At 37.0% G+C, this 22,772-nt stretch overlaps 2 protein-coding genes across 2 annotated transcripts in view; one reads left to right on the top strand and one right to left on the bottom strand.

The window, feature by feature from the left end:
- The window catches only part of cenpp (centromere protein P), an 85,554-nt gene that overhangs the window by 55,376 nt on the left and 7,406 nt on the right, over positions 1-22,772 (bottom strand). Inside the window, exon 6 of the mRNA XM_020630757.3 lies at positions 19,820-19,916. Within this exon, the coding sequence (XP_020486413.1) occupies positions 19,820-19,916 (97 nt within the window). The remainder of the gene's footprint in view (positions 1-19,819; positions 19,917-22,772) is intronic.
- Positions 8,405-16,432, top strand: ogna (osteoglycin, paralog a). Its single transcript, XM_020630758.3, has 6 exons — positions 8,405-8,690; positions 10,994-11,057; positions 12,413-12,577; positions 13,091-13,293; positions 13,780-13,872; positions 13,972-16,432. The coding sequence occupies exons 1-6, from the start codon at positions 8,535-8,537 to the stop codon at positions 14,140-14,142; spliced, it is 852 nt and encodes a 283-aa protein (XP_020486414.1). The 5' UTR covers positions 8,405-8,534; the 3' UTR covers positions 14,143-16,432.

Genomic DNA, 22,772 nt, shown 5'->3' with positions numbered 1-22,772 from the left:
AGTCCAATTATTGTGGGTTTGCCTGTTAGAACAAGCACATGGCGCTAGGTGCAACCTGCTCTGCCTCCTCATGTACTCATTTGGTTAGACAGGAAGAGTCACTATCACTATTCCTGGATCTCATGTGCACTGGTAAATTACATAGTGCCAAAACTAGGTATTTGTTACTCTAAACATAACTAAACATGCAATCACTTGGCCAAATTGGAGTCCCTGACTCTTGACCCTGTATTTCAAGTGTACTACCTACAAAAAATCATCTTACACCGATACGCAAAACCGAACAGGAATTCTGCCATAATTTTTTTAATTTGTTTTAAAAATTAAAGAGTAATGTAAAGAAAAGGTAACAAATATATCAATAAAAATATAAATCTCTTACTACTTTCTAGTAATGAATTACTATTACCAAAATATGCATTTATGATGAGTCTATCAAAATATTAACTACAAAGGGTATTTTACATATTAAATCCAAAGATAACAGAAAAACTAAAATCAGTTACTTTAAAGGAACAGAAAAACCTCCAGTGGAAACTTTAAGCCTCTGAAAGAGAAAATATCATTTTAAACAACAAACAATTTGACTGTATGAACCTGGGCTTTGTGTGTAACAGCTGACCCCTTTAAGCATTCAGAAAATTATTTTATATCATAGCTAATCAGTATGTCCGGAGATTTAGATAATCAATAACATGCTGATGTGTCATATTCATAAATGCACCCAGAACACGTACTTAGATCAGTCTACATGTGACATTAGAAACAAGTCCTCTGGGGGCTGTAAGACGGAGACCTTCCTATATGTAAGTGTTAAATTCTTATGTTTGGAAAGTGGGCTATTTAGATGAGAAATGCACATCACCCAACATTTAGTCAAACACTTTATTCATTTGATGCAACACGTTTCAGGTTTTCGATCATAATTTTTAGTCTAATATTAAAGGGAAGAAGGGAGCCTGTTTGTGCAGCCCAGTTGTGCTTGATATTGAGGCTGAACCTATGAAAGAAGTAACTCGCTCCTCTTTCTTGGATCATTTCAGGCTGGGATGCAGCCAGCCTCCTCCAGTCCAAGAGATGCTTCTTTTAAGATCCCCAACAGGCTTTATTGATACCGTTACTGTCTTACGGCTTTTAAAAAAAACTTAATGTAAAGAATTTTGATTTCATCGTAGCCCAGAATTGATAAATTACATATTACAAATGTTTAAATGACTGTTATCTGCATATTTTCAGGGGTGCATATGTAAAAACGGCAAAAGACGCCAATACAGCAGCACACTGCAGCTGTGCATCACAACAGTTCCGGCATGAACCTCTGTGCATAGCAATATTCTCTGAATCTCATAGCGTTGCCTTTTTGAACTTGCCAGTACTACGACTTTTACACAAATCGAACTGTGTGACCGGCTGCTTAGCCAAATCCTGCTGCTGCTGCACTCCCGCGGTTGCGACACACCCCGACATGCACAGGGGTGCAAGGGCCCTTGATCGCCGCTTGCGGTTTTAATATTTACCATGTAATTTGCTTATTAATTCTGTTCAGTCACAAACCATACTCTTTAAAGATTTAAAGAAGTTTTTGGTCGATGGATTATCGTTTGACACTAACAATTGGGCAGAACAAATAATCACGGAGATAAGTTTATGTCCAAACAAAATCAGGAACTCATACCTAAAAGAATGGCTGCTTGAGCTTGCTTGGATATTGTTTAGAAATAAAAACCTTTATTAGTTGAATTAATAGAAAATGTAAGTTACTATGGTAAGTTTTGTTATCTGGGTATTAAATTACCTTAAATGGAATATGAGATTTTTATCATAAGTTAAAAATAGGACTTACACTACACCTAAATGAAGGACTTGGTTTCTTATTCTGGTTTTTAGTTTCTGTCTCCTGAAGACATTGAGATTTTTCTTTTTTGTTTCTTCTTTTAAGCAAATAGGTTTTTATATGGTTATTGTCTAACATACGTATTAGACAGTGATGAAATTTTAAATTCAGAAACAAAAACAAAAAGTATGTGACAATTTATACATAAATCGCTTGCTTTCAGATTTCAAATTTTCTTTTTGCTCACATACAACAACAACAACAACAACAACAACAACACATATTAGGCCCATCTATGTGAGGTCCCTGCTTTCTGCTTGCTTGTTTTACTGCACAGGTAGTAAACTCATGCTGGGGAAAAAAGCTTCCAGGCTTATGTGAAGGACTCTCTACAGTAAACAGTCAGCAGCTACACACCAACAGCAGACCCTGAGATGTCCACAACAAGACATTAAGCACAGGTCCTGTGTAATTCAACACAGGTGAGCTGAACGTCTCTTGATGAAGTCTGAGGCAAATTAAACAACAATAAACCAAAGTTTCATAGAGTCTCTGCTCTGAAATTGCTTGGCTTCTCCTTGCCTTGAATATAGTAAAATAAATAAATAAATGAATGAATGAAAATGTAGATTGACTTTGAAGGCAAATAAATAACTTGACTGGCCATGCAATAAAAACAAATCAGGAATAAGTACACATCCAACTCAGCAAGTAGATTTTCTTCTAAATTGAAACAAGAAAAAAATCTGGCATGGGATTGCTGTCATATCAAAATTATAGGAAGTAAGTAGGTAATTGAAAACATGCTGCAGTCTAGGTCTGACATACATTTCTGCACCTGCACACATGTCAAGTTTACAATAATTTATCAGATGTCTTATACAGAGAATTTGTGTTGCATGGCAAAATCGTATGTGCAACATTAAACTTTAAATCTTGGCCATCCTCCCTGTGCATCCTCAACATCTGCTCAGCATCTGATTCTGAAAACAGGACACAGACAGTGGGCAAACTGCAGATGTGGCATCAGCCTCGCAATATGCTCAAATAGAGCTTCACGGTGATGCAATACACATCAAGTAACCTAAGTAGTAAAAGTAATGAGCTCTATTGTTTTTGGTGATTTGGATGAACAGGAATGGACTTTTTCTAAGTTTCTTGTGTTTTTATTATAAAGTGACTCACATGAAACATAACTCTGTTCATTGTTTTATGCAGGGTGATTATGCCAAAGGTAATAAGTGAATGCACCCCATTTCATTTTAAAGAAAAACTTGCTTAAATAACCAGCTTAATACAAATGTAATTTAGAAGAGGCCACTCAAATGTACAGAAAAACAATCATATTGAGCCTCTGAAAAAAAGTTTAGATATTGTGGAAATTAGAAGCTAAAGTGGTGGTCTTCTTGTGGAGGCTACAGTTTCTCTGTTTTAACTATCAGGTCATCCTTAGACCCTCTGGGAGAGAATTCCAAGGCTGAATGCCAGTAAATGAACCAAAGCTCAGCATGAGGAAAAACACTCACTTCTACAGACAAGTACTCCGTCTGCACAGGGATATACTTCCAAAAGATTAAAGGAAAAAAGAACAGACCTACAGTAAGAACTTATTCAATTACTTGTGCAACCAAACTGTTGGAACAACCTGTGCTGCATCATTCCTGAAGCTTTTGTGGGAATGACTGTTAAACTTACAAAAATAATTTAAAAAAAACAACCCTCCCAGCAAACATCATCATATGAACCAAGCAAGAGATGAAAGTATGTAAACAATATAAAAAATCAATGTGTGTCCATACAAAGGTCAGTCACTTCAGACAACTCAGTTTAAGAAATAATTTGAATGCAATCAGGTTCCATATTTGAACCTTTTGCCACACAAGTATTTGACACACCAAAGCTAAGTGTCAGCAAACATTCAGAAGTGGCTCATATTTTCAATGTTAACCTTTTTTTTATGTTTGATGATAAAAAGTCATAATCAAGGTACCATTAAATTTTCTGAAATTATTTCTGCAGTTTCAAATTAGTAGATATTAGTACAAATGCTTTTTTTCTGACAGCCAATAATCATACCTTTTTAACTACTGTTTGGTCGTCACGAGCTCACTAATTGCTGTACAGAGGGTTTATCAGAGATCTTACATACAAACAGCTGTTTTCATCTTAATGCTTTGACCAGCTGAAAGTCAATTATGTGCAAAGAAAATACCATGACTTATGAGAGGTTAAAAAGCTCCAGAGGTAAAGTAGAGTTGGAAGATGATTTTTGCTGAACAGTTTCAATCAATCAATCAATCGATAATTATTAGTAAAGTGCCAATTCATAGCAAGTGTTATCTTGAGACGGTTTACAAAAGAGCATACGTGATAATATGCAGGAAAGATTTCTCCTTTGTCTTCCTTGCATTCCTGTTGTCAACCTCCTAGCCGCTGAGGTGGAGGTCAGAGCATGCTGTGCATAAATGAGGACGGCAGTGGTTGTGGGAACGACACAGTCTGATGGTTGTTTGATTCCTCTACATTGGTACATGAAGCCTTATAATGTAACTGAAGGTATTGGTTTTGTGAAAACAATTTAATTAAAAAAAACATATATAACATTTATTACATAACAAGTCTCTTAGTTAAAATAAAAAACCTGTCAGCTAAACAGCTGCTGGCGACAGCATGGAGCAAGGAGGTGGCTATGTCGTGACCAAAACACACAGCTCTCAGTGGTGGGTTAATACATCATGTCAGTTGTCAGCCAGACCCATGCAGACCAAGCCTGTTAAATGCCTGGCCAGGTGGTCTTAAGTGTTGAAATCTACTTTCCAGTCAATTGGGTGTCTGTGTGAAGTAAATTCCCTGACGTATGTTGTTTTGTCCGCACTGGCTTTGGTCTGCCATTACGTATCGTTCACATACACCTGTCACTCTAAAACCTAGCTCACAATCATGTCGATCGCAGCTGTCAGAAGAAATGAGCCCCAAAAAAAGGTTAACTGCAATGGTGATGAGGAGGAAAAAATCATGGGGTCCGAGCAGGCAACCACAAGGAACTATTTCTACCAGTATGCTGAAAAATAGCAGCAACAGACTCAAACCAAAGACTCAGATTCAACATTAAAAATGACTGGACAAAACTGTGTGATTGGAAACAGTACCAAGACACATATCAATCAATCAATCAATCACACTTATTTATAAAGCACATTTAAAAACAGCAACAGCTGACCAAAGTGCTGTACATGAAACAAGAGAGCAATACAGATAAAAAAATAAAAACTCACACATACAAGTTTGCCTACACAAATGCAAACAGAATACTAACAATATAATTAGACAATAATAAGACATTTGATAGAAGTACATTTGAAAGAAGTATAAGCAACCTAACTAGGGCTCAAAGGCCATATCAGAAATAGTGATGCAATTTATGCTTTTTATGTCACATTTCTTTCTTTCAACTGGAATAATGCTCTTATATAACTGTGATTTTGAGATCAATTCTCTAGTTCAGCCTTCTCTGTGTTTGGTCTTTTATCACTTATCTGCAACAATTTTATGTAAATTCATCAACTTTAATTTTTTTCGCCCTTTCTGGGCTAATTTAAACATAAATTGGAAATAAAACAAACTTATTTCAATGCCTTTCATTTATTCTATTTAGTACAAAAACACAATACATTTTGATTTATAAGCTTAAAAAAGGGCTTACACAAAAACATTGAGCCAGTCAACATGACAGGAAAAATATGCAATTAGTGTGTTGTTGTGTGTGGCTTTCCCCATTGACTGGCTTATTGTGCAATGGAATACCACCTTAACCACCTTGACAGCCCAACCTCTGGTATAGAAAATTAGTGAGAGTAAAAACATTCTCCAGTTGCTGGCCCTTTTCCCAGAGTCGTAAAAGTTTAAAAGTGTTCATAATTGCTAACACACCTGTAACAGTCTGGGCTCATGTTCCTTGGATGATTGAATCTGGGCCCCATTCATTTCCCTCTCCTCTTGAACGTTGGAATAGTCACATGTTTTCTATTTAACTGTTTTGCTTTTAAACTTTAGCCTCTGCTCTTTATCTATGCTTGTTTATAGGGAAGTACTGTCTCTTGTCATTTTTCTTTCTTTTTTTAAGCATGTAAAAGGACAACCCCCACAAAAAAGCAATTTCTTAAGAACTGCTCTGGGAAAGCCCAATATCTCATTGATTTGACAACCAAGGTTGAAATCAACCCAAGAACAGCTGGACCTCAACAGCTGTGGAATAGACTGAGTGAACAGTGTCTTCTCATTTTATTACAGAGAATCTCTTGGCCTTTCTGTTTTGGAAACTTCTTGCATGCAGTTTTTTCTTTTGGCCAGTTCCCTGTAAATCTGTTTTTCTAGTCACTGCAGGCAGCTTAGAGTTTATCATGTAAGCAACTATTTATTGGTGTGTTGTCTATGCAGAATTCCTAACTTTAAGAAGTGAGCCTGTGGATTTTAATCACAGTGATAGATGTATTAAAGAGATTATAACCTCAGAAACTGTATGTCCAGAATGTACTAACAATATCTTCCAGGGACCATTGCTCGTCTTTAAAGGGAAGTAAAAAAGCAAGCAATCGTTAAAATGGGGAAGGTGAGATATTGTTTGTGAAATACCTTTTACGACAACTTCTGATGAATCATACTTCCAGGTTTACTTTTTCTCAAGCCAACATGCCAGGCAGGTAACATAGAACACAATGATTTTGTTATTTAGATGATTATTTTACTTCATTATTATTTGGTTTATCACATGTTTTAAATGTAAAGGTCATGGAAAAATGTCAATAAACTCTCACAATAAAAATCAAAGACAAAATCTGGGAGCATTTGGGAATTGGAATAGTAATTGTTCTGCTCCTACGGCTTCTCTTGTCATGGGAAAATGTCTAGAACAGCAAAAACATTTTTTAAATCATAAAACAGATACTAAAATTTGGAATAGGTACCATTAAAAAAACCATTCACGTGAGGATTTCTTTCTTTTTTTTCTTTTTCAAAAACGCAGCCAGTGGGCCACATTTCAACACATATCTAGTGTCCTGACACATCTTTGAATCTGCTTGGCTTTCAGGCATTGATAATGATCATGCATACCGCTTCAACAGATGTTCTCATAAACTATAAAACCCAAGACAATTAGACCTAATGTTGCAGATGAGAAATCTTAAATGATTTCACTTCCACATCTGGCATTGCAGAAGACTGTGTGGTCATTTGCATTTGCAGTGTACATCATCTGAGATAAAGAAAATAACCAGCATTAATATATACATACAGTATACATATACTGTATACATATATATATATATATTATATCTGGGATTAGGGATATGCCTGAAAAATCCTAAATTCACATGAATTATAAAAAAGTAGGGACATGTATTAAAGGGATTATTGATTCTGATATCTGTGTATCTATATCTTTATTGATAATAAAAGTCAACTATTGATGATATTTCAAGGTATTGTTTAGATTTCGGATTGGAAGCATCTTTTGTCCTAAAGTTTACACATACTTAGGTACTGACCAATCAGAAACAAAACCAATTAAGTACAAATCATTTATACCGTTTCCCTAAAGGAGTTTGGACAATTAAAGAGTTTACCTGTCACTACTTCATATCTGATCAGCCATTTAACAAAACTCAGTGCAAAGACTCGGTAAAATCGCTCACAAATGTTCGAAGGAGAACAGCCTCTGAATCTTTCAACAACATTTTCATTCAAGACACCTCATCATCAGGAAGGACGCAATAAGGAAATCAAAGACTGTTGCTGGAGGGCATGTCCTAGCTCTACAAGAAAGAGTCTTCATTTGGTTTTGATAAAGCAAAAGGAACCAATGTTGGGGACTGTCATTCTGACCAAATGCTTTCAGTGAAACAGGACTAAGCTTCATATATAGTGAATTGTGTTGATCTATGTATTCAACCCTGAAAGCTTGTTTGGTAATCAAGACAATTATAAACACTTTAAGTACCTTTTTATTTCATACTCATAACCACCTGAGGACATTTTTTCCCCTGATTATTTTGCTGTAATTTTACAGACAGATTGGTTTTAACCAAAAGGAAAGGAGTTATCCAGAGAGGAAAGCAGACTTTGCTTTTTGTATATTCATAGAAATCCCATACATTATATGGCTTATAATCAATGTGTGTCTAATGGCTGTAAAACTAGCTCTCTGACTAATCCCTGTGAGAAAAAAACATTCTGTGAGGCTAGTGAAGGATAGGTTGGTTATTACAAGTCATTATTGAGTGGCCAGAAATTCTCACAGACATTCCTCCTGACAAAACAACTCACTCTGTGGTTGTCAACTTTCAATTTTTCTGCTCCCTCTGCAGTTTCAACCGTGTGCAGTACACATATGTGACATTTAAAAGAAAAAAAATCCACTTTCATCTCTATTTGTCCTTTTCCATATGTGCCTTTTTTGTACACCCTGTCTGTCGCTCTCTCTCTCTCGCTCGCTCTCTTGCACACTAATGGGTGGTCAGGGAAGGGTTAAGTGCTCTGCTCTATAAATTCTGCTTAAACAGTCTGCTGGAAGCTACTGGTTCAGCCTTTAAATACAGTCATTTGACACATCCCATCAGGGGCTTGTAGCAGAGAGCAGCTGCTGACCCAAACCCAGGCTTGAAGCAAGCTTGCGTGTCAGCATCACACTGTTTTGAACAGCATGAAGGCTCTCTTATTCACCTGTATGCTGGTGCTATGGCTGACGGCAGCCTCGGCCAGGAGCTATGACCAGGACTCCCAGCTGATTCCTGGATCTCTACAAGGCAGAGAGCTGAATGGATATTTCAGTGACTATTTGAAATCAAGGAGGGCTACGGTAAGAAATCCAATACTTATATCATCTAGAAATGTCATGAATAACCGTGAAAAATGCATCAATTTTAAATATTGATTGATTTCTGTAATGGGATAAACACTTTTTCATCAGTCTATTGAAAACTTTTTTAACCTATGGTTGTCACTGCAGCTTAATATTTCAGAATAATATTATAAGGCATTAAGGATAATGTTTAAAAGATCAATGCACTTCACCTATTATTGAATAAAAACAATATGCTCTTGTTACAATAAAAATGAGAACAGAGACACTTAGATGTTGATAAGAATGCAAACCTTTTCTTACCAGAGAAATTTATGCAAAAGGTTGTTAAGATAATATAATTAAAACTGATGAAAAAGGGATATATGGTACTACTACTTCATGGTTTTTTAATTTCATAAATATTCTAAAAGCTAATAATCCACTCAGTGTGTTCTACCAGCTAAATGACAGACTCTTTCAGAGCTACTCTTCAACATCCTCCTTCAGATAATAATCCATTTACCAGACAGTGCCAAACACACACACACACACACCACATACAGGTGTCAAACTGTTCTTCCAGCAAACAAACCCAACCCTGAATCAACCACATCTCAACCATCCACTAACCTCACTAACCTCTTCAAAAAAAAACTTTGGAAAAACTAAAACCAAAGTCTGGTCTGGGTAAACCTTTAGGAAGCACTTACATGAAATAAAATAAGCCACAAAGAATCCTAAGGATAAGAAGAGAAGGGAAAAATTAGTAAGTAGACCGATTTTGAAGCGTTGCTTCAGTTTTATAGACACTTAAGTTTGCTGCAGCTGTTTTTCATACAAGACTTCACCAGTACCAGACTGTTTAGAGACAGGCCTAATACCATCTGCTACAACAGTTAACCACAAGTTTCATTAAGGCAAACATTTTCATCCTCAACTTGGAAAGATTTCTTTTCATTTTTTTTATTAGTTTGAGGGTGAGTAGGACAATTTCGCTTTGGGATTGGTAATTTTCTTGGGGGTACTTTAATAGTTTGCCGCTACTAAATCACACCCTATCAGCTCTTGATTGTTTGAACATTTACTACCGAGCTAATAGACCTGGAAAGTAAGGATTTCAACTAGCAGTTTGTTTACTTGTAGCAGATTATCTAATTTGTCAGATATGCGAAACAAAGCTTAGTGGTTACAACCTTACAGATGAGCCTTCAGATCCATAGACTTTAATGGCAAATGGTTTATTTCTGGTGTAACATACCCCGCCAACAAACTAAAAGGGTTTGAATGTGCCAGGAGCCATCCACAGACCCATCAATCCTTAGTCCTCAGCAGTGTTTTTCAAAGTAGGGGGACTTGAATATCAGGGTGAAAAGGGTCAGACTAACTCTTGGAAGTCGAAAAGTTATCATCACAAATATAAAAACTAACATTTTTAATGCAGCCCACCAACATTATGAATCATACATAATCCATCAATCAATCATTACTTGTAAAGAGCCAATTAATCAAAAATGCTGTCTCAAGACACTCTACAAAAAGAGAAGGTCCAGACTGTACTCCTTGTTACTGCAGCTGTCAAGTAATTAGCCTGTAAGCAACTGTGGAATATATAGTTGACTAGCACAGAGAGCTTAGTCAACCAATATATCCTTGGACTAAATGTGAGTTGATGGTAATGAGGGGTCTGAAAAAAAATCTACCAGTACAGAGGTATTGTGAGAAACATCATCCTTGGAGCACTAGTCCAAGTGAATGCATCCAAGTTCAACATCCTTGGAGATGATTGATCACCAAAAGATTGTGGAATTTTAGTTATCATTGCAACAATATCTTTTGGCAATACAATATGGCTTATAGCTAAATGACCTCTTCAGCTGTTAGTTAGTTTTCTTTGAATGTACTTCATAGATCACATTCAATTTTCTCACTTGATTTGGAACTTGACCTTGCCACTGGCCTCTTTAAAAAAGTATTTGCTGTCTAAGTTTTCAACTTCACCTATTACTAAAAATATATCCACTAGTACCCCCTTCATAATTGAACTAAACCAAAAATCACACATTCAGTAACTGTAAGCAATCAGTTTGTAACTGTAAGACTTAACGTGGCTATAATCTCCATTAGTGTGAATTGTAAACTCTAAATAAAAAGAGTGGGTATATTACATATGTATTTGAGTATTTTAAGTCATTTCAACCAGAGGATTTTTTAGAAAAGAGACAGGGAACTAAAAGATACTTCATGTATCATTGTTCATTCATTGTTTTGCTTTGTCAACTGAGTTTTGCTTGTAAGTGAACATGTGTTTTCTCTGGCAGAGGGCCCTGCCGATTGCTGATGAACCTGATGACAGTCCAATTCCAGATGGAGGAGACGCCTTAGGTATTTCAAAATGAATAACTATAAATCTAGCTGTTAATATACAGAAGAACATCCTATTTAGATAATGTTCAAAACTTCAATCCATTTGTTTTAGGTTGCTTTGACTCCATCTGTTTAGGATTTAATGGTCTGGAAAAGCAATTCAAAGAGAATTGGTTAGACCCAGGAGTATTTGTTGGCAGACAAGTACTGTTGAGTTTTGTTTAACAAGTTTAAACACCAACAAGAGTATCTGTTCTTTTAGGTGCTAAGGTGACAGAAACTGGGATAAGTTTGGAGTTTGGTCAGGGTACACAGACCAGTAATAAGTAATAAAACAGAGTAGAATAAGAACTGAGGTAAATGGGGATGTAAGCTGGTGCCAGTCCACGCAGGCCATACAAAATGGAATCTATGAACTGTAATATAATTTTTCATTTTTTTATTTTACATGCATTATTAATCCCTCAGAGAAATTCTGGTTTACACTTGGTTATTGAGAGACGTGCTTCTCACACATGCACAAACAGGACCTGTGGACATGCATTAGTGGAGAGATGTCAGAGTGGGGCTGCTACACATGGAGCACCGCCAGAGCTGTTGGGAAAGTGACCTGGCACCTCTCCAGATACCAGACCAACTTCCATATTTGTTGGTCCACAACAGGACTTGAACCGGCAACCCTCCGGTTCCCTAAAAAATCAATACAGACTGAGCTACACCCGCCCTACAACCATAGTACCAGTATGTGGGTTATAGTCTCTTTTGTTAGTAAGAAAAAAAAAGACAAATCTGAGCTGTTGCATTTGGAAATGGAGGTGAGCTTTACAGTAGTGAAGATATTAAGTAATAAATCATGTCATGTGGTTGCTATTCATTAATACTGTACAGTTTGTACCACTGAATTCTTTCAAAGCACACAGATACATTTGGGTTTGACTGACTTGTTTTCAATATATGATGTATATCTTGCATAACATTTAGAGGGTTTGATTAAAGCTGTTTTGCAAATTAAATGATTAGTTGGCCAACCGATCAGAATCAACTAATTTGATCATGTCAGTTGTTTATTCCATGGTTTCATGTTGTCAAACAAATTGTCCGCTTGGTTGCCCCGTGATTCATTGAATTTGAACACAATCAACTTGGGCTCACAAAATTATCTTTCCTGACATGCACTAAACAATGAATTGAGAATATTTGTAAATTGCAGTTTTTCTCAAATTAAGCAAGGATCAATGGTATGTAGTCTAAAGTATACTGTTGTGACTGCAATCAGTTCATGATTTCCATCCTTAGATATAAATGTAAACATTTCCATAGATGGCTATTCTTAAAATTTCTTGATTTTTTTCTGTGATGCCTTTGTGTTGCAGATCTCCCCACATGCCTGCTGTGTGTGTGCCTGACTGGTTCAGTGTACTGTGAGGAAGTCAGTCCAGACATGACCGCTGTTCCAACCCTGCCTAAAGAGACAGCCTACCTGTACGCCCGCTTTAACAAGATTAAAAAGATCAGCAACAAAGACTTTGCAGACATTGGTAAGTGTAGAAACTTTCTTCATCCATAGAAAGTCCAACTCAATGGCCAGAAGTAAAAAAGAAAAGAAAGAAAATGTATGTACATTATTTAGATTGTATCATCAAGCTCAATTAACTGGGTCACTGGGTCAAGGTCATTAACAGGCGTGTATCACATCATACAAATACATCTACTTAGTTTTAGTTTAGTAGACTTTCACCTGGTGTTCCTAGGTGTTCTATCTTGTCGCACATGTTGCTGCAGGAGCTGGGGATTCGACCCTCAACCTTCCGATTGAGCGACGGCGACTCTACCAACTGAGACAGTGTATAAACCAAGCCACATTTACTGACTATGACTGTCTTTAAGCTTGTCGCTCACAAATGACAATATGTAAACAGGTGTCCTTGTGTGTTTTTAGATACCCTGATGTGAGCTCTGACAGCAAAGATCAGTTTCTGATAACACTTAAAAGAGTGTAATGTAGTTACTTGGAGTTAAATAACTTATTTCTTTACCCCTTCTATCGACAGTGACTCTGAAGAGGATTGACCTGACGGGTAACCTGATCTCAGAGATTGATGACGGCGCATTCTCTAAGCTAACACTTCTAGAGGAATTGTCTCTGGCTGAGAACAGACTGGTCAAACTTCCTATGCTCCCTGCCAAACTAACATCATTCAATGCCAACCACAACTTCCTAAAAACAAAGGGTGTCAAGGCCAACGTTTTCAAGGTACACATCAATACCTCTCCAAACATTTTCAGCTGGGAATATACAAACATGATCTAATGAGTGAGACAACTCAATGCAGTTTTTAAACAAAAACAGATCCTTTTGTCTATCACTAGCTAGTAATCTTGAAAGAATGTGAAGCTCTACTTTCTGACTGCTGTTCTTCAAATTAGTTAGTTCAAGAGTTTGCTTTAATATTCTTTTCCAAAAAGTGAGATTAAACTGTTGAGGTTCTTTGTGGGAAGTTTCAACTTAAAACCCTGTCTTGAAGGGAAATCCATCCTTGTGTTACTTGTGTGCAGCTGCTTTGGCTGTATCACACATTGACAGACATGGCTGACAGGCACACGTTTAGTTTGGCAACCTCAGTGTGATGGCAAGGCTTAAAGAAGCTGCACACAGTCAAAACACCTACCCTGTTTGTTAACTGTAGCTTCAAACTATCTAAACATCTGGGTCTAATTGTGTGATATTTTCCTCAAATAGAAAATGACCAAGCTGATGAACCTACTCCTTGCAGACAATGAGTTAGAGGCTATTCCACATATACCTGACAGTGTCCGCACTTTACATTTACAGGTTTGTATGTCTTATTTCTAAAATATATGAAAAATTAAACTTCTTATTTTGGTATGAGTTGCTGTGTTACCCTCTTAACATTGTTTTAATTTCCTCCAGAATAACAACATCACTGATGTCAATGTTGACACCTTCTGCCGTTCAAATAACACCTACTACCTGCGACCAAGCCTCAATGAGGTCCGATTGGATGGAAATCCTGTCGTGCTGTCCAAGTACCCTGACAGCTTTACCTGTATGAAGGTATTGCCTATCGGCCGCTACCGCTGAGTAGGCTGAAAATTTACTGTATCTCTTTTGTTGCTGATGGAGCAGTTTTCCCACACCAGAGGGCTGAGGAAAAGTGTGAGGTTCTTTTTTGGCACTGGTCCCATTGTGGATATAACAGTGTTTTGTTTTTGTTTTTTTGCTTTCCTACAAACAGATTTTTACTTTGACAGGTCAAAATGAAACTACTCAGTGGACTGAAGGTGTTTAGCTGAAGGAGTTTTTCCACCACCACCTGAGAATGGGGTTTGAAGGCCTCAATATGCTTCAAAAAGAGTCTGAGCCTATCAGCTATTATCTGACACAATCAAGCCTCTAGGGGAAACGATCAATATTTTCAAGATTCCTGCGCAGCAAGTGGGTATCAGGATAACAGATAAGGGATAACCAGGTCAAGAAACTAGAAACATGAGATGCAAATTGACTTTGTCAGATTGATGTATTTTTGCTCTTATACATTTTCACCTTTAAGATTTTAAACATTCTAGGATTGCATTTCAGCAAAAATATCAAACTCTTGCAACCAAAGTCAAAACTACACAGACAACAAATGGACTACAGAAGAGAACTACAATACTTCTGGTTACAGAATCTTGTATGCCCCCTACAGATACAGCATCCACATCTAGATAAACTTTTATAGATATTGTCGTAAAATAGTTGTCTGACAATGTCTTAAATCATTGTTTGTGCTTTTTATAGCTGCACTAAAGGGCAGGAAGGAAGGTCATGTTTCAGATACCGTTGATACATTTTATAATCTCTTTGTTTGAAGCATACTAAAGCCTTGACAATAGTAACTGAAAAAAAATGCCTAAAAGATTCTTGCCACATACTCAGAAGGCACCAGATGTGAGGCTACTTTTGAATTCCTTTTACACTTGTGAAATATTGCCAGTAGATCAGATTTAACTCCACAGTTTGGTTGGAAAAGAATCAAGATCTCTACAAAGACAGTCCAATTTATTGTTTCATTCTGACCTGACATTTAACTACCTGGACATACAAAACTACATACACTGCATTTGACAAACCAAAATCCAACAAGCTTGTTTATAACTACCTGTAGTCCTGGCTTAGGAACTAACAGGACAATGTTTTCACTTTTTTTTTAGATGATTTCTTAAACGGAAACATTTTGCTCCAATAAGAAGCTGTCTGACCAAAACAGGTGCCTTGTTAAAGTGTAGAATCTCTCATTTTGGAGTTTTAAACTGAATCAACACCAAAGTATGACTAACAGCTCGATCTAGCTTTGCAAAGCCAAATCCCATATTTCAACATGCTCCATGTTGGCTGCCAGGAATTAAATACTAAAAGATGTCGTTGCAAGATTACTCGACTTGGGTTATTGATAAAGTTGCATGCTGCATTTTAGAATTTCAAGGCTCAGCCATTAAAACCTTGAGGCTATAATATGGGAAAAATACATGTTTGGCAAAATAACTCGTCTTATATACTGTCACCACAAACTTAAAAAGAAACATTTTTAGATATGACTTGTTAAACCACATTTAATCCAAGTATTCCTACAATCCTGTTGACTGTAGGAAAGATAGTGTACTTAATAATATAAGAACTATCTTTCAAACAAGAACTGAGTTTAGCAAGACAAACGGAATGATTGATACCAGACAGCTTGTACATTTCAAATGATTGTTTTCTCAAACTGAACTTTATCACATAACCGGTATGAAAACATTTTAAAGTGACCCTTACAAGAAAATATCTATTGAGCAATATTCTAGTTTGCAAATGTTGTTTTATGCCTAGAGATCCAATGCCTGTCAAAAATGTTCAATCTGACTCTGAGATTTTCTAGTAATGCCAGTAGGAAAAGTCTGTACAACTTTTATAATTGACTGTTCTCTCAGAAAATGACTTGACATGAACACATTACTGTGGGTTTTGCCATTGTGTGAATTATTTTTTATCTCATTATTCCATTTAAAAACGCATTTTAACATAATGGCTATGACTATCTAGACTTGTAAAATGAAGGCTTTCTTCAGCATTGACTTGAGAGTCAATGCTTTTTTATTTATACTGTCTAGTTGAAGTTAACTGGGGGGCAATGTATCTACGAACTATAGTAATGTGAAAGTTACTCCTCTTTATTTTGTCTGCCTTTAATATTTCTTGCCTGTGTCCCTTACTCTTCCCTTCCAGTATTAAGAACTACTTTAAAAATGATTACTGATGTGAAAAAGGCAGTGGTGTACAGGAAGATGTGTAAGTGACATGGCTATTTTTATTTTAGATATTTAAATAAAGTTAACTTTTTTAATTAAAATGTGTTTTGAATTTTTGTCGAAGTCTGCTCTGCATGAAGTGGGATTGTTTTTTTTGTTTTTTTTAAGATTTATTTTGGGCTTTTCGTGCCTTTAATGCAGAGAGAGGACAGTGGATAGAGTTGGAAACCAGGGAGAGAGAGCCGGGAATGACATGCGGAAAGGGGCCACGGGTGGAAGCAAACCCGGGCCTACTGCTCGAGACAAGAGTCTCAACACATGGGACGCGCACCCTAACCATTGCGCCACCAGCGCGCCCCAGTGGGACTGTTTAAAAAAATATTTAGATTAAAGAAATCGTGCTGGCAGAAAAACATTGTGGGGTTATTCTTAAAAAAGGTTTTTCTTTGGCAATTGTATAAAAGATTTACATTAGTAGTTTATATTTGTTTAAAGAAGCACCAAAACAGGAGAACGATGTTTCATATGTGATTAGGCCATATTTGAGCACTTGCTAACATAGATAATATAAAGGTCCTCGCTGAGTATTGAAAAGAAGATGTGACATCCCGTATTATAGTACCACTGGATAAACATAAACTCAAACTGGTAACTCCCATGGCTGACTTTGAGCATTTGAGCATGCTTCATCATTAATATGCAAAGACATTTAATACTTATGTGTTCACAACAAAGAAATGACACTCAGTGACTGGCCACATGCTTGTAAATGTCTGTGGTTGTAGCTTCTGCGTAGTTAAACATAATTTGCAGACCTTTAGTCCATCAGTGATTGGCTGGTAAACGTAGTGGTCGACCAGAAACAAAAATCTTAAAGATTCTTGGCCTGGATTGTATGAATTCTTTGTATTATATGTCCCTGTTTGTCTTTTCCTGTAAATACATGTTTATGTCTGTCAGTAATTAAAGTATGGAAAACTGCACACAGAGCACTGCCCACATTACATCAGAATAGTTACAAAGGAAATTAGGTTTCTTTCCATAATAAACCTCGAAGAAAATTCAGCTAAAGCAAAATTAGAGTTCAGAGCATACAGGCCAGTATGGAAAATGTGGGTTAATCCTGCTTTAGCTCAGCCAACTTGGCAGAACTTTAAATTCTCCAAGTAAACTGGAGGATATGTACCACATTGCTTCTTGGCTTGATTTACTATTTGACATTAAATTGCTACCAATCCAATAAAGTCACACCCTGACATTAACCATGCCCCAAGTAATTCTCACCAACTGCAATAACCTTGATTTTTCAAGTCATTCATCAACCTGAATAAAAGCAGCTTTACAAAAGAAGGCCCTTGAAAAGGTGGTGGCGTCGCCCCTTTTTCATCCTCCACACAAAGCTGACAGCTCTCTTTCAACTTACAAGAAGTTTTTCTGTATTACAGACAACAGAAGAAATGTCATGGCAAAGATAAATAGGATAGAATGGGAATTTTGTACAGATATTAAGCGATAGAAAACATGGATGTATTAGACTGAATCTTAAAATAAACACTATAAAGCAAAGGGTGTTGATTTTAGTACTAGTGGTGTGACTATGTACAAATTAATACATGAAAATGGTAATTTCCCAGTTTGGGATCAATAAAGTAATTCTATTCTATATTCTATTCTAATACAGATCCACCAGCAGGACCATGCTTGTGTACTGTCATCATTAAGAAGTAAAATCAACACCAGACCAGAGCAGCATTAATCAGTATTACACCAGAATAAACTTGCATCTTTTAAATGCACACGATAAAGGTGTATTTACTGCTGAGCAAATCTGAGACTTACCTGTAGCACAGTATGATTTTAAATCTGAAACATATCTGCCACAAGCATGATTTAAATATGAAACTTACCTGCTGCACACCCTGGAATAAATCTGAAATTTACCTGCTGCACACCCTGGAATAAATCTAAAACCTACCTGCTGCACACCCTGGAATAAATCTGAAATTTACCTGCTGCACACCCTGGAATAAATCTAAAACCTACCTGCTGCACACCCTGGAATAAATCTGAAATTTACCTGCTGCACACCCTGGAATAAATCTAAAACTTACCTGCTGCACACCCTGGAATAAATCTAAAACCTACCTGCTGCACACCCTGGAAAAAATCTGAAATTTACCTGCTGCACACCCTGGAATAAATCTGTACTTAACCTGCTGCACACAACCTGGAAAAAATCTGGATCCTACCTGTTGCACAACTTGATTTAAATCTTTAACTTACCTGCTGCACACCCTGGAATAGAACTGAAACTTAATTTCTGCACAACCGAATTTAAATCTATAATTAACCTGCTGCACACTTTGAGTTAATCTCTTTCACGACCAATCATCCCAAACCCAACGGCTGCACAACACCTTGATCTAGCTAGGTTTAAAGCAAACACTTTCAGCTCACACTTACCCACTCTGAAGTGATAAGCCGACATTAGCTTGTTGTAAAAAAGACATTTTGTTTTCTTTCCTGACAACTGGTTCGAGACAGCTTACACAGGGTCAGATGACAGGCTAAACAGAAATTTCCTCCAGAAATCTAAATAAATACAATACATCTACATTATGCATGTGTCTGTTTATCTTATCAAATCTTTCAAAGCAACTATTAATCTATTCACCAAGCAAATATAGTTCTCTGAGTACTCGTACAAAAACAGGACTTAACAATAAATAATTACAATTTCACCGGCGCTAGATAGGAAAAGGGAACTGATCACCTTACCTTGGTTTGGGAGTCCATATTCAGTTAAATGAAATGAGCCTTTTAACCTCATTATTGGGAAGGACACTGGATTGCATGTTTTATAGCCTTAGTCCATAACAAAGGCATGTATTTGAAAAGATCTCCTCTGACAACATCCTATAGGTGGCACTGGTTTGTAAGGAGATGCCAAAGAGAAGCCAGGATAAGAATTGTACTGTTTTGTTGAAATATAAAAACCTGAAGCTAATGCCCTCTGTGGGTCACAACAAGACACTCTGCTTTTTGGTTTACTTTCTGAGCTCCAATTGGGACCAGACAACAGGGCTCCTCCGATGATTTATGAGGATGAAACCCAGCAAGGGGTCTAGTTTAGGTAAAAATCCAATCGTGGTATCCGGTAAAGATTTATGTTCGAGGGCACAACACGTACACTCCTGTAACGCCTAACTGTTTCTTTACACATCTTGCTTCCGCAACGCCATAACGCACTGGGAATTCACAAACATTGGCCACCAATATCTCACCATTGAGATACCACCATCTCACCACTCAATATTAAAGTGAAAAGGAGTAATGATGAGCTTTGTTATTGCGCCGTTGCAGAATTGCAATCTGTTAAGGTCTATTGTGTCAGCCAGACCAAATCCTGAGTCAGTTACTGAAATACAAATTGTGGGGAAGAAATAATCTGTTTAACTGTTTAATAGCAGATTCTTCCCTTCACTTACCTTGAAGTGCTTAAAGGTTCTGCCACGGTCGTCACATCTGTCTGAGAAGGTCCTTAGAGTCCTGAAGAACAGCAGTAGATCACTTCGCTCCTCCACCCTACAATGACATTGTCAACATCATTTAAAGACTTTTAAACTGGACTCTCAATAAAATAAACCTTGAAAAAAAAAAAGCTGTGTAAGTGTGATGACTAAATTAAATCCTTGAAGATTGTGACTAAATGAAGATTGTGAAATGTCAGATATCAGCTCTAAACTATCAGTGTTAATAAGCCTAAGAGTCTAACATTGAGTCAACACAGGAGGTAGCGTGAGCAGCACAAAAGCAGAGCAGCAGTAGGAGATTAGGTCCTCACTTTTGGGAGCTGCCAGCCGTATCTGCTGCATGTGTAGACAGCTGTATTTATTATAACATTTAAGTGAATCGCTTCAATCAGACATGCTAGAGCTGAAATACTGAAAAACTTGGCTGCTCCTGTACAGACAATGGCTCTGGGGAGCTGGTCTTCGGGACAACAGAGCTATGAGCCTTATGCTAACCTGACTGCGCTTTCAATGATTTTGTTTTACAATGGGATGTTTAGCAGGTATAATGTTCACCTATCTGCTGAAGTGTGTTAGTGTGATAACAAATTTTAACTTTTCAATTTAAACCAAGACACAGCTGAGGTGGATGGGAAACTCACTCTGAACCAAAAACAAAAACTTTTGTAACTTATTGCTTTTGTATCAAAAGGTGTTTTCAGACCAAACAGTTCTGGGAACTTTTTGAAGAGGAACTATCCACGAGGGAGTTCCCTGAGAACTACAGTACACACCATGGGGACTTTTTTTAGTCTGCATATGCAGCGCCCTGAAGCTGGAGCTAAATTAACAGGGGCATTCAGTCTCCATTTTACAAAGTTTATATTGATAAGACATTCTTAGCTCAATATTGTTGTGCAAACTGTAGGCAAATGAAATCTGCCTTAATGAACTGACTACATGGGTTAGGGTTAGGTAAAATATATTTTAGCAGTATATTGTTATAACTTGTTCAACCATTTGTTCAAAATAGCGGAGTCAACGCTCAACTTCCCAGCCAAAGATTGGAAAATATAGATTAATACAAATTGTGCTTTCTTATGTGCTGTTGGCCGTATATCAGAATGGCAATAGTAAGAAAAATCTTTGTTTTGGTCTGATTCTCTCAGTCTGAGTGAGTCTGGGACATTTTTTGAAAGGCTTTCCAGAGTTTTCCATGGGGGCTGGGGGCTAGACAGCAGACGGGTGAAGTTTCCAGACGACTGTTATTCCACAAGAGCTGATGGAAACATTGCAGCACCCTCCCATATATTGAAGCACTACCAAATTAAAAAGGATGGAGAGAGACTTAACCCCAGTTTGATATTGTTAATTGGACTGATCTGGTCATGGCTGCTTTGAATAACAAGTTATATTTCAAATGTTGAACCACTTAAAACAATCTGGTTATAAATGCAAAAAAGGTTGTCATATAGTGACTCTGAGGAGATTTGTTGGCTAGGAGTTTAGTGGCTTTGGATCATCATCCCAAAAAACAGTAAAATTTGTTTGTAGTAAACAGTGGAAAAAGATCAGAGCGTTTTGTGTGCGTTCCAATAAAAAGCAGACATGGATCTGCATCCCTTTCAAGTCACGTTTGTCACTTTAAAAAACATACTTAATAACAGCATCTAATGAGCTGCCAGAAATTACTGATCGCATTCATGGACCCCAGACGATGAACTCATTCATCAAAAATGATTGGATGCTGTAGCCCTTCTTCAAAATAAAACAAAAATCTATAATGTCACCGTCCAAAACACATGTATACTGTTAATCTTTCAACGTCTTTAAAGCAGCAACTGACCTAATAGCTGCCTAATGTCTTGCAGCAGTGAATTTTAAAAGCAGAGGTTTGAAATAGTACAGTAGGCCTTGCGTCCTTATTTGCAACTTTTTAGTGCTTCCTATTTTATTTATTTTATTAGTCAATTTAATTTAAAAACCATTAAAAAAACAAACGGGATCCTCAAGATCCTTAGCATATAGTTGATGTTCAAAAAGGGTTGGAAGAAGTTAAAAACATGTCTGGTCCTACCCCCTCTTATTTTTATGCATTATTCATTATATAAAAATGTAATTTTTGATCAATCAGTGTATGAGGTTGGACTTGTTGGACAAAACAAATTAAGTTTTTGGACAAAACAAAAACAAAATAATGGGAACAGATGAACCAAAACCATCAGACCGAAAGAAAAACAGAAAATCACTGCTCCAGCCCATAACTATTCAATATTTTATTACTGAACTGAACAGTTTTTTTTAGTTTGAATATAGTGTTGCATTTTTTCAGCTTATCATCACAGTTGTTCCACAGACTAACACCCTCTGTTGTTATACAGTGAAGTTTTGCATTGGTTCTTATTGGTGGGTTTATTAACCTTGTAGTCACTCTAAACCTGCTGCACTTCAAAGCTGATCGAATAATTTTATAAGGATCACAGAGAGGGTTTATTTTTAACAAACATAAATGTAGGCCTCAAGTCAAAAATTAATCTGACTTGGACTGCGAAAACAGAAAAATAAGTTTGCCAACATACCTTGCAGCTTGTGTAGCCACAGTACTGCTTTGAATACAAACTAAGTTAAGAAACCACTTCAGGGGGACAGGAGGAGAGATGTGGGAAGAAAAAAACATGTGTGCTGGATGAAAACAACCAATAAAAATCACAATGTCAGTTATTATCTTTAACAGTTCATACCAGCTTGATTTAACAAAGATTATCAGTCTGAATCTGGCTGTAAAACTGTGACTGTCTCTCTCTTTCTCTCTGAAACACACACAGTTGGAGAGAAGGCAACAGTGTGTCAGAGTCATTATCTCTAGTATTTTTCCATCTGTTGTTTGCCAGATTCTGCAGACTGGACCATACATCCAGATGCGGTTGGG

This window comes from Labrus bergylta, chromosome 5, assembly GCF_963930695.1.
Source record: "Labrus bergylta chromosome 5, fLabBer1.1, whole genome shotgun sequence".
NCBI classification, from domain to species: Eukaryota; Metazoa; Chordata; class Actinopteri; order Labriformes; family Labridae; genus Labrus; species Labrus bergylta.
The sequence above is the reverse complement of the archived record's forward strand: the minus strand, read 5'-3'. Positions and strand labels throughout refer to the sequence as shown.